The sequence below is a fragment of the Microtus oregoni genome, unplaced genomic scaffold, assembly GCF_018167655.1.
Source record: "Microtus oregoni isolate MIOR12 unplaced genomic scaffold, Mior012 000016F_ref0000370, whole genome shotgun sequence".
In the NCBI taxonomy this organism is placed as follows: domain Eukaryota; kingdom Metazoa; phylum Chordata; class Mammalia; order Rodentia; family Cricetidae; genus Microtus; species Microtus oregoni.
The window spans coordinates 4,366,677-4,379,175 of NW_024543075.1; the positions used below are offsets into that span (position 1 = coordinate 4,366,677).

A 12,499-nucleotide genomic window follows, 5' to 3' on the forward strand; every position below is an offset into this window, starting at 1 on the left:
ATTTATCTGCTCTCTACAAAAAAAACATAACTTAGCCTTAAAACTATGTGCCACCTTAATGTAAAATGGTTGAAAAACTATTCAAATAAAATGGGACCAGAAAGCAAGCAGACATCATTATCCTAGTATCTGACAAAATAAACTTCAAAGTAAAAATAATCAAAAGAAATAGACACTTAATTCTAATCAAGGGAACATTTATCCAGGGAGACTTTATTATTCTAAACATATATGTACCAAACTCTGGGACATCCAATTTCACAAAAAACATACTACTGGATTTAAAGACAGAGATTAGCATCAACCTATTAATAACAGATAATTTTACACTTCACTCCAATAGACATGTCATCTGAACAAAAAATAGAGTAACATCAGATATAACTACCATCATACATCAAATGAATTAACAGATAGTACAGAATATTCCACCCCACAATGAAGGAATACACATTTTACTCCAAAGCACAATGTAAGCTTTTCTAAAATAGACCATACCCTGAGACACAAAACAAACCTTTACAAATTCAAAAGAAATGAAATTACTCCTTGTATCCTAACTTATAACAATTTCATAACACTTAAAACTGACAGGAAAAAGTCTCTAGTAAGTACAGAAACTCATAGAAATTAAACAATTCATTATTGAGTGATGAGTGGCTCAGGGAAGAAATCAAGAAAGAACTAATAAGCTTTCCTGGAACTAACAAAACTGAAAACACAACACACCAATACCTCTGTAACACATTGGAAACAGTCCTGCAAGGGAAATTTGTAGTTCTAAGTACCTTCATTAAAAAAAATCAGAAAGATTACAAATAAATAACTTAATGGTACCATTCAAAAATTTGGAGAAACAAGAACCAATCAAATCCAAACCTAATTTAAGGCATGAAATAATAAAATTCAGATCAGAAATCAATGAAATAGAATAAAGAAAACAATAAAAAAGAATCAATGAATCTAAGAGGTGGTTCTTTGAAAAAATAAACAAGATTCATAGACCATTGATTCAACTAACCAAAAGAAAGAAAAATGAGGACCCAGATTAACAGAAGCAGGAATGAGCAGGGAAACATTACAACAGGCACCAAAGAAATTCAGAATATTATAGGGTAATACTTTAGGAACCTGTACTCCATTAATCTGGGAATTAGGAAGGAGTCATCATTCTAAACAGACACATAACAAATGAGGAGATTGAAATAGTAATAAAAAGCCTTCCAGCTAGAAAATAAAGTCTAGGGTCAGATGGATTCACAGTAGAATTCTTTCAGTGAAGATGTATGTCTGATCTTTCTTTAACTCTTAAAAAGACAGAAACAGAGGGAGGACTCCCAAATTCCCTCCACAGAGCTCGGGTCACTTTACTACCCAAACCAGGAAAAGGGAAAAGAAAAGGAGTGTCAGGAACCAGTCTCAACAAAAATACCTCTTGCCAAGGCAGAGGCGTGGGGATTTAGAAAATATTAATAAAGAGTATGAAGATAATAAAATGGAGAAACAGATAGGATAGTATAGGGAGGGAATTCCAGTGAGAACTGAATTTGCCAGTGTTTAATTTCCAACTGCTTAAAATACTCCTGACCCCAAAAGGTCGGAGTAAGACAAAAGAAGACATTAATGTAACACAGAAAATGAACAGACCAGTTGAAGGTCTCAGGCTGTGTAGACGCACACATACACACACACACACACACACACACACACACACACACACACCCCAAAAAATAAAAACAAAAACCTGTTGCTAGAACAAAGCAAGTCACACACACACCCAAGACCAAAACATTCTGTAGGCAAACCACTCCCTGGGTGGAATTCAAAGTTATCTCCTTAAGGGAACTGGAACTTAGTTGGCTCCTTAAGACTTTTGTTTGCGGTAGCTACATAGTCTGCTTCTTTGTTCCTGAAGTACAAGGTCTGGTTTGAGCCACACCTGTTGACAATAACCTTGAGAGAACAGAACTCTCTGGTCTTTGCCTAGGTGGGACCTAGACAAAGCACAATAACCTTGAAGGAACTAGAGGTGAGTTCCAACTCTCTGACCTTTGGTCAACACGAAAACAAGCTCGCACATTTGGGCCTCCACAAAGAAGAAAACTACAGGTCAACATCCCCGATGAACATAGACTCAAAAATCCTTACTAAAAACATTGCAAATAAAATACAGAAATACATCAAAGACGTTACACACTATGACCAAGTTGGCTTTATCCCTGAAATGCATAGTTATGCGCCGTACACTAGTCAGTAAATGTAATAAACCATATAAATGGACTTAGAGACAAACATGACATGAACATTTCAATAGATGCAGAAAAAACCTTTGACAAAATCCAAAATATATTCATGATGAGCGTCCTAGAGAATGTAGAGCTAGAGGGAGCCTACCTCAACATAATAAAAGCTATGAATGAGAAACTCATAGCCAACATCATCCTAAATAAAGACAAGCTTGAAGCCATCCCACTGAAGTCAGGAATTAGACAGGGATCCCCTCAAATTCACAGAGATCTGCCTGCCTCTGCCTCTTGAGTGCTGGGATTAAGGGGTGCCACCATGCCCATTCTCACCATGCATGTTCTCATATTTCTTTTTTTTAATATTTTTATTTATTTATTATGTATACAATATTCTTTCTGCGTGTATGCCTGCAGGCCAGAAGAGGGCACCAGACTTCATTACAGATGGTTGTGAGCCACCATGTGGTTGCTGGGAATTGAACTCAGGGCCTTTGGAAGAACAGGCAATGCTCTTACCCTCTGAGCCATCTCTCCAGCCCCTCTCATATTTCTGATCATGAAAAAATATGTGGCTATCATGAAATATCAACAGGTAACATATATACATATATCTACACACATACACATACATAATTTTAGTCTTGGTCTTCCATAAAACACAGAGTACATAATCCTTAATATATACTATTTATTTCCCTATGGCTACCTCATGCTGGGTTATTTATTAACACCAGGTACATAAAAGCATCTTTACAATCTAAGAACCTGGCATTCATTCTCACGAGTTGCTGCTAAGTGGGATCCAGGGAACCCTACTTTGCATCTGTCAGGGGAGGAGTTCACCAGATTTCCCCCATTAAGAACTCCGGGAACCTAATTGTTCCAGGGCAGATATCTGAGACCTCAGACTGAGATGGGGCCCAGCAAACTACCAAACACGGACTATTGGGTTATTCTGGTCTAAGGAGATCTGTACCCGAGTCACAGAGACTCCCACAGACGAGCAAGGTGAGAGTAGTTCCACCAGCTGGGTGTGGTCATAACCAGAAGTGCTCAGACCTGGGCTGTCTTGGCAGATGGCTTAGGAATAGCACAGGGGGAGACATCAGGCTTTTTTGAAGTAGTGGTGAAAGGTGTCTTGGGCACTGGGTTGCTTACCATGCCCACCGCAGGTCCTTTAGTTCTTTCAGTAGGCATCATGGGTCTGCTCAGTATAACTCTTCTGTCCGAGGGTAGAAAATTTCCATTCTAACGCTAATCAATTCTCTCCCTAACCACCATAATTAACCCTTGTAGAGGGATAGGCCTTCATTCTTGTTCAGACACTTGCCTCCGAAACTGGCCAATCACTGACTCGGAGATTTTCACTTCAAATGGGATTAGTGCTTTGCCTGGGGGTGGGGGCGGAGAGCGGGGAGTTGGCCCCCAAAGTTCCTTCCGCGCATGCGCAGCAGCTGACCACATGGCGGCCTAGAGCAGCAGGGTACTGCGCAGGCGCAGTGGGGAACAGCTTCCAGGCGGCTGTGGCAGCTGAGGGAAACGGAGCGGGATGGCCACCAGACCGCAGCCGTTGGGTGTGGAGCCCAAGGGATCAGCGGAGCAGCTCTACGGGCCTGAGGGGGCTGGAGGTAGTGGCTGAAGGGAGCCTGGGTTGGCCGGGAGAGCTGGTGGGGTGACATGTCCTCCTGTCGAGGCCTGAGGAGATGGGCGGGCGGGCGCGAACCCTGGGCGGAGGCCCTGAGGGGGCGACTGTCGCCCCAGAGCCAGCCCGCTGCCCCCCTGCGATGCCAGGCCTAGTGTGGGGTCTTCCTGTCACCTTCAGAGTAGGCTGGCCCCGGGGGCCCTGTGGCCGCAGGCCTGGAGTCAGGTGGCCCTACCCAAACTGGAGTCGCCCTGTGCTTCCAGAACTTGACGCCATCCCGGTGTGCCTAGCGTGGGGTGTTCTGATCGCCTCTGAGCAAAACTTCTGTTCTCCAAACTTCTGCAGAGCGATTTAGTGTCCACGTATTGGGGCGATAAAACATATTATTATTGAGATGAATTCAGTTTATACAAAAGCACAGAGCAAGGTGGGCTTACACCATGAGTCTACCCTCCAGCGTTTACATTTATGACTTGTTCGTCACTTCCCCTCTCCCCCATTACCCAATCCCTTGTTTCATGACAGAGCACTCCAGAGAGCAGTGGCATCCATAAATGTCCCATGTAGATATCTAGAGACAAGTGCCCCAGAAAAATAACACTCTCACTATAGCTAAAGAATGGCGCCAGCAATTCCTTTATCTCAGCAAGTATCTAGTTGATTTAAAAAATTTGCTAATTGTTTTATTATTTTTTAACAATGCATTTATTTGGATCAAAATCTACTTTCACTAATTTTTTGAGATTAAATTGATTTTTGATTTTAAATTTATTTATTTATATATTTATTTATTTTGATTTGTCTCTTAAGACTCTGTTATTCCTTAGGTGTCTTCCTTTCTACCTCCTTTCCCTTTGATGTTAAAAAAATTCTCTCCATAGTTTCCCAGTCTGGATGGTCTCACATTCACATGCACATTTAAGTGCTGTTTACTGTGAGTCTCTAGCCCTGCCTGAATTGTTTCTTAGAACCTGAGCCAAAAAATAAAAAAATAAAAAAAAAAATAAAAAAAGAACTTGAGCCTTAGTCAATAAATATTAGCATCAGTTTTACAAGAGTTCTTAATAGGTGGCATTTTCATTTTTAAAATTAGGTGACTCATAATGTCTGCTTCCTTTATTGTGATGGTAATGACAGAAGTAGTGATTTCCTACATCTAATTCACCAGAGAATTAAAAATAGGTGTATATATTGGCTATAAATATTTCTGGGCAGTAGTGGCACACACCTTTAATCCTAGTGCTTGGGAGGCAGAGGCAGGTGGATCTCTGAGTTCAAGTCCAGCCTGATGAACAAAGCAAGTTCCAGGACAGCCATGGTGGTTACATAGTGAAATCCTGTTTTTTAAGAAAAAAAAAATAAAAGAGACAACAAACAAACAAAAAAACTAAAAAATGACTACAAAATGTTACTTTATGTGGAAACTTTATAATCACTATCAATTGTCTATAGAAAAGCTATGTGGCCAGGCGGTGGTGGTGCATGCCTTTAATCCCAGCACTCGGGAGGCAGAGGCAGGCGGATCTCTGTGAGTTCGAGACCAGCCTGGTCTACAGAGCTAGTTCCAGGACAGGCTCCAAAACCACAGAGAAACCCTGTCTCGAAAAAAACCAAAAAAAAAAAAAAAAAAAAAAAGAAAAGCTATGTGAATGTATACTTTAACCAGATCCCTTACTAATACATTTTGCTTATAGTCAGTGTGCTTTTGCATAATACTTCCTAGAACTTCCTAACTGATAATGCTACCAGCCCATTGTAGTGATTTTTCAATTACTTTCCAGTTTTTTAGCAACATCCTCTTGCCCCAGTGGTGACTATCAGGGGCTTGAATGTGCAGGCACCCTTAGTCACTTCCTTAGCCATTGGCTCAAGGTGAACTTGACCTTGTGAAAAAGGCTAGGCTGGACTTAAACTGTTGACGTTCCTGCCACTCCTTCTAAGATTACAGGTCTGTGCCATCACACCCAGTCTCACGCGTGAATCCGAACTTGACCCAGTTTTGATGACATCAGCAGCACAAGGGAACTAAACATAGTGCTGCCCTCACCGGGAGTTTTGTGAGTGAATATGCTTGGTGCTATTGCACCAGGTAGGAAAGGCTATCCATGGAGGGGCCCAGCTCACATTTTTGTACTACCCATTTTGGGACAAGGATCAGTAACACTGTTCTGGTTAGAGATCTGTCCTCAGATAATCTCAGTATCAGCCTAGGTCTTGGACCCGTCTCCTGGCTATTTATACCACCGAGTTTGAAATGTTTGGTTGTATCTCCACAGGGCAGTGTGTGACCACACAGAAAATTGAAGGCTTAATGGAAATGGTGAAGAAGTTGCAGAAAGGTCATGTGTCTCTTTTGCCTGTGGGACTTACCCTGAGGTTTGAAGTCAAGCAGATGTAGATTCAACTCCAAGCACCACAATTCACAAAAATAAGAAATTATTTTATTCATATTAACTTTCTTTAAGACTTAAATTTGGGGATGTGTGTATTGAGACAGGCCAGCAGTGAGGGCACCAACTGCCTATGCAGAGGACTGGCTTTGTTTCTCAGCACTCATGATGTCTCACAATTTTTAGTAAGTCCAGCTCTAGGAGATCTGATCCCTCTTCTGGTCTCTGCAGGCACCAGGCACACATGTGGTGCACAGACATATATGCAAGCAAAGCACTCATATGCACAAAATAAAATAGATGCTTTTGAACTTAAATTTTAATTTTTAAGAAACATTGTGTGTGTGTGTTGTGCATGCACACACAATGGTTCATGCTCACACACACATACATACATACACACACACACACACACACACACACACACACAAAATGCCAAAGAATGTGTCAAAGTCAGAGGCTAGCTTGAGGGAGTCAGTTCTGTCCTTCTACTGTGTGAGCTTGAGGGATCAAACTCAGGTTGTCAGACTTGGTGGTCTTTACCCACAGCACCATCTCACTGGCCCCTTAAATTTTAGTTTTTGAGCAAAAAATGGAGCCCCCAATGTCTTAAAATTATGGAAGCATGAGTGGATAAAAGGCAAAATGCTTTGCCAAAACCTTGTCCCAAGTCTCCATTGATTGCACAACACTGTTAGATGCAGAGGTTTTACCCATAACTCTTCTATCTCATGTTTACTGTATTCTTCCTATTTTTTCTTGTTTCCTCCTCAGGACAGGCCTTTGCACTTTGCACCCTCCACTCTACCCAGAGAGCCCAAGGGCCTTCCTTCCTCACATCTGAGAAGCACCCTGAGCTTTACCTGTAGACCTTTTCCTGCGCTTTGTTTCTCTCCACAGAAGTTACCACTGCCTTGACCCTCACACTCCAAGTCTGAGACTATAATGTAGCCCCTGAGCCTATGAGATGCTCAGCAGACAGGCATGAAGGGAAGGCTGTAGGATCCTGGGCAATCACACTCTATCAACAATGAACTTCCTTTTTGCCCTGCAGTGGGAAGTCTAGAGCCCCAGATTGAGGTCCTGATTAACCGCATTAATGAGGTTCAGCAAGGTGAGCCCAGTTTTGGCTGCTATTCAAGACCAGCTACATGTTTTTCTGGGCTAGGTCCAGTAAAATGTGGAAATACAGGCGTCCTTGTTAAATATCTGTAGTTCTTTTATGAGAGCGTAAGTGAAAGCCCCTTTGTGTGTAATTGCCAAAGCCTTCATTTACCTGTGAATGGCCTTGCTGCCACCTGAGTCCAGAAAGAAGGGCTAGGATTTAGAAAGCCTTGTTTCTTGTTTTGTAAAATTTGGGCCCCTCTAGGTTTTCTTGGAGACAAATATGAAATGTCATTGTTTGAGGCTGTGCTTACCAAATGTTTGTTCTTTTCTTTGGTAAAGCAAAAAGGAAAGCCAGTGAGGAGCTTGGAGAGGCCCAGACTGTCTGGGATACCCTGCAGAAGGACCTGGACTCATGTAAGTTAACTGAGAGTCATTGTAAGTTCCCAGAATATCTTAGACTTCTCTCAGTGCAATGTCACAGGCACTTGATAGCCTCACCAGGGCCAGGACTCTTCTCTTCCTCCAAGGTCATATTCTTCTAGCATTCCCATCTTCTAATAGGAGAGTTCTGGAAATGCCTTTGAGGATACTTCTGCCCCAAGTCCTTTGCAGAGATGATCCTCCAGGTATTACCACAGATCATACAAGTTCTTGCCTCACAGCACCGGCTCTGAATTACTAGAGAAGTCTTTTTATCATCTTGTGTCACCTGGTCACATGGCCCTTTTTGATTGATGTGGTTCTCCCCAGTCCTAATGGATGTCACACATTGTCCTCACAGACATCTCTTGTGAATATTAGGGCCCGTTGTGTTTACAGGAGTGTGAGTAATAGGGGTGGGAACTGACCTCAAAGAAACTGCATCTGTCTTGGGGTCACAGATATACCTTGCCTCTCATATGACTGTCCTTGACATTTCTGTGTTTGGTTCCTAATGTCTGAACCTTCATCATGTTTTCTAGTACTTGAAGAAAAAGCACGTCTGAAGGATATCTGGAACAAAAAGCAAGGTATCCCCATATTCCCCACTCTAGGCTTTGTGATGCCCTTTCTAAGGCTACTCACTCTAGTAGCTAGAACCTTAAGACCTTCCCATGGCTGTTACCAGATCCAGAAAATGTCAAAGTCCAATCAGGTGTCCATAGACTTCACATGACCTGTTTTGTTCCATCTGGCAAACCTGATGCCTCAGCAAGCACTCAGAGGGCCCTGTTGTCCTTACAGAGACCCTGAAGGTTCTCCGGCTGCAGTGCCAGGAGAAGGAGAGCGAGACACAAAGGTGAGATGCCATGCCTGCGGTGGGCCCCTGAGTGCTCTGTTACTTCCCACACAGCCCACTGACTAGAGAGGAACAGGATAGAAGTCCTCGGCCTGCCCTCTGGGGAGTCATTCAAACACACGACTGAATGTCGGTTCCCTTCCCAGGAAGCACAGCATGCTCCACGAGTGTAAAGAGAGAATTTCTTTCCTGAACTCTCAGATTGACAAGGAGAAGGCCAAACTAAGACAACTGAGGTGAGCTAAGAGGATGAGGCTTGGGCTGGAGATGTGCTCTAGGTACAGGAATGCCCTGGATGATCAAGGGGGCAAATGTATTCCCTGTGGGATAGTGGTAATAAACAAAGTCCCTAAGTGCTATACAGGCTTAGACCTCAGCCAAGCTCTGTGGTAGTTTAGGTTGTGATTGGCTCCTAGGTTGGAATTTGAAGAACAGCTGGAGGCTTTGATGAGTCAGCACAAGGACCTCTTGGAATTTCATGTGAGTCATACAGAGCTATGCCACCTACACACTTGGTTCCTGTGCAACTTTGGTCCTGCTCTGTCATCATATGTCCAGCCCCTGGTGACCACTCTTGAGGTGCTTGGTGTCCTCACTGCTTGTCTTTCACAATCACCAATATTGCTGTGTCCATTCATGTTCTGGGAGTACCGTGATAACACCAGTGGAGTCATCCATGGACAGTGTCCATGCATGCGTTTGAGACTGTCCCACAAAGAGAGACACCAGGGAACAAACAATAACACTCACCTGGGAGTTCCCAGACACAAGAGAGACAGCAGGAACAGTCAGCATTCACTCTAGGAGTTCCCAGACACAGGAGAGACAGCAGGGAACAGCCAACATTCACTCCAGGAGTTCCCAGACACAGGAGAGACACCAGGGAACAGTCAACATTCACTCTAGGAGTTCCCAGACACAGGAGAGACAGCAGGAACAGTCAGCATTCACTCTAGGAGTTCCCAGACTCCAGTAGGGACACCAGGGAACAGTCAACATTCACCTGGGAGTTCCCAGACACAGGAGAGACACCAGGGAAGAGTCAACATTCACCTGGGAGTTCCCAGACACAGGAGAGACACCAGGGAACAGTCAACATTCCCTGGGAGTTCCCAGACACAGGAGAGACACCAGGGAACAGTCAACATTCCTTGGGAGTTCCCAGACACAGGAGAGACACCAGGGAACAGTCAACATTCACCTGGGAGTTCCCAGGCACAGGAGAGACAGCAGAAACAGTCACCATTCACCTGGTAGTTCCCAGACACAGGAGAGACACCAGGGAACAGTCAACATTCACCTGGGAGTTCCCAGACTCAGTAGGGACAGGGGTTAATGTCAGAAGAGAAGGTCAGTGAGGAGACCACGGAGGAGAGAAGAGAAGATACTAGTATCTCACTCTCCCAGAGAGTGGCTGAGGATTGTAGGTTTGCAGATTTTAGGGTTTCAAATACTTTGCCTTGAACCTGTTTCCAGGGTTGGAAGGTCCAAAGAGGGAATGACAGGGTTAGTGCCACCAAGGTTATATCATGGTTTGCGTGCATTGAAGGGCAGGGAACTAGGAAGTGAAACTTAGGAAGGAAACGACTAGATCTGTACAGGTTTCTCTGAAGCATGAGGAAGCTGGGAGATCTGGATGGGTCTTTTTGTGCCACCCCTCAGAAGCCTGAACATCTGGCAAATGAGATATGTGCTTTGGACAGCAGCAAGGAGCAGCTGCTCAAGGAAGGTGAGGCCTGGGTAGAAGGGTGGCCCTCACCTGCTCCAGCCTACCCTCACCTGCTCATTACTCTTTCTCTCTGCAGAGAAACTGATGGAGGTAAAGCTGGAGGATGTGAAACATCGGCTGTATGCCCTATGCGGGCCTGAGGGGCCTTCCACCCTCACCGAGGGGCTCTTCCTCCGAAGCCATGAGGCAGCTACAGCATTGTAAGATGCGGGGTGGGGAAGGAAGAGGAAATACCCAGCACTGAATCTTTTCCCCCACTTCCAGGCAGCTATTCAAGGAGGAGAACAAGAAAGCTGAGGAGCTCCTAAAGTCTGCAGCTCAGCACCACCAGCAGCTGCAGCAGAGGTGCCTACAGCTGCAACAGAAACGACAGAGGTAGGCGTGGAGCTCCTGTGTCCTCATTCCTCTCACGAAGATGAATGACATCTGCTTCCCTTGTTCTACCATGTGCCTTTTCATTCTTCCGCAGTTTGCCTGCATCCCTTCTCTTTGTTCATTCTTCCTTAACAGGCTGAAAGAAGAACTGGAAAAGCATGGGCTACAGATCCTTGCTCAAGTTCAGAGTATGCAAGATGAAGGAGACAACTCACAGAGGATGGTACATCCTGGAGCAAAGGGAAAGGAGGATAGTGGCATTCCCCAGAGTATAGACTGTGGGAAAGAGTACTCATACTGCAGGAGGCATAGCTAAGGCAAAGGTGTAAATCCACGGTAGCTTGGGCACAGAAAGGTGGAAGGGGGAATAGCATGAGCAGGGAAATATTCCTGGACCTTTACCTCCCACAGGTCAGTCCCAAGCCCCTAGGAGTCCATGAGGAGAAAGACCAAGAGTGCCCACCAAGCAGGACCTGATACCCACCCTTCTTGACCTGGAAGACTTACCAGGTCACCATATCGGGCCCTTTGAAATAAAAGCTGTTTTGTATAGTTTGCTTCATCTGAGTATGTCCTGGGTAGGGGAATGGATGTTAGGGCCAAGCCCCTCAACTTTTTGAACCTGGAGATACATTGGTTCAATTTTAATTATTGACTAGCTTAGGGTCCATACTGTAAGTCATTAGTTAATTGCTCTTACTCACTCTTGCTCGCTCTTCTGCCCCTGGGCAGAAGGATACTGATGTGGACCTTCTCACAGGATCTGAATCTACCTGTAGTTTAATTCCTTCATATAGGCCCACATAGCATTGACTTAGAAATAAAAGGAAGAGCCAGGCGGTGGTGGCGCATGCCTTTAATCCCAGCACTCGGGAGGCAGAGGCAGGTGGATCTCTGTGAGCTCGAGGCCAGCTTGGTCTACAAGAGCTAGTCCCAGGACGGGAACCAAAAGCTATGGAGAAACCCTGTCTTGAAAATCAAAAAAAAAAAAAAAAAAAAAAAAGAAAGAAAGAAAGAAAAGGAAGATACATCGCCAACTCTTAATTCTAGAATCCACCTCATTCTTTAAGCAAAGCCAGTGTAATTTGAATCTGTATGTAGTCTGTATTGTTCATGAACAACACAGTGTTACAGGAACATCCCAAATTAAAAATGGTCATTTGTTTGCTGAGGACATAAGTGGGCAGACCCTCCCCATTCATCCTTGGTTCTTCTGGGTCCTGGCTTGGTTGCTATTTGTTTTGTTGTTTTCCTGGTTATGTGCAAATTAAATGTATATTCTCCACAAATAGATATGGAGACAACAAAGAAAGATTCTGTCTAATCCAGCCTAGTGAATAAATGAGTCAGTGGGGTGATTTACAAGAGCATGGATAATGCATAGGCAGCTATACCTCTTAATGAAAAGTCCTGCCCCAAGTCAGTTTTCTTTCCTCTTATAGATTGTAACATTTGGGAATGAGGGAGTATTGAATGAAATCCCAGAAGAGAATCTTGTAAGGGTCTCCTGAGAGCCTTGTGACTTCTCCCTTCCATGCAGAAGTGAATGCTAACAGCTCTATTCTCATAGAGTTCACTATCTTCTGTGTAGCGCGTTTCATTGCCATGATTCGGGGACAAGGGTCCTATAGGTTGCCACAGTTTCTGTATCTTCAAGATGGGCATGAACTTGCTAACCCTGGAAGAAATATGTATACTACAGAGCAATAGTAAATCCCTTAAGGTAAGACC

At 44.0% G+C, this 12,499-nt stretch overlaps 1 protein-coding gene across 1 annotated transcript; it reads left to right on the forward strand.

The window, feature by feature from the left end:
* Nucleotides 1–3,795: 3,795 nt before the first annotated feature.
* On the forward strand, nucleotides 3,796–11,293 carry Syce1 (synaptonemal complex central element protein 1). The gene is made up of 13 exons (XM_041667160.1): nucleotides 3,796–3,874; nucleotides 6,165–6,227; nucleotides 7,333–7,392; nucleotides 7,725–7,799; nucleotides 8,348–8,395; nucleotides 8,610–8,664; nucleotides 8,811–8,900; nucleotides 9,081–9,144; nucleotides 10,327–10,393; nucleotides 10,470–10,593; nucleotides 10,658–10,768; nucleotides 10,904–10,991; nucleotides 11,180–11,293. The coding sequence occupies exons 1-13, from the start codon at nucleotides 3,796–3,798 to the stop codon at nucleotides 11,243–11,245; spliced, it is 990 nt and encodes a 329-aa protein (XP_041523094.1). The 3' UTR covers nucleotides 11,246–11,293.
* The last annotated feature ends 1,206 nt before the right edge of the window (nucleotides 11,294–12,499 follow it).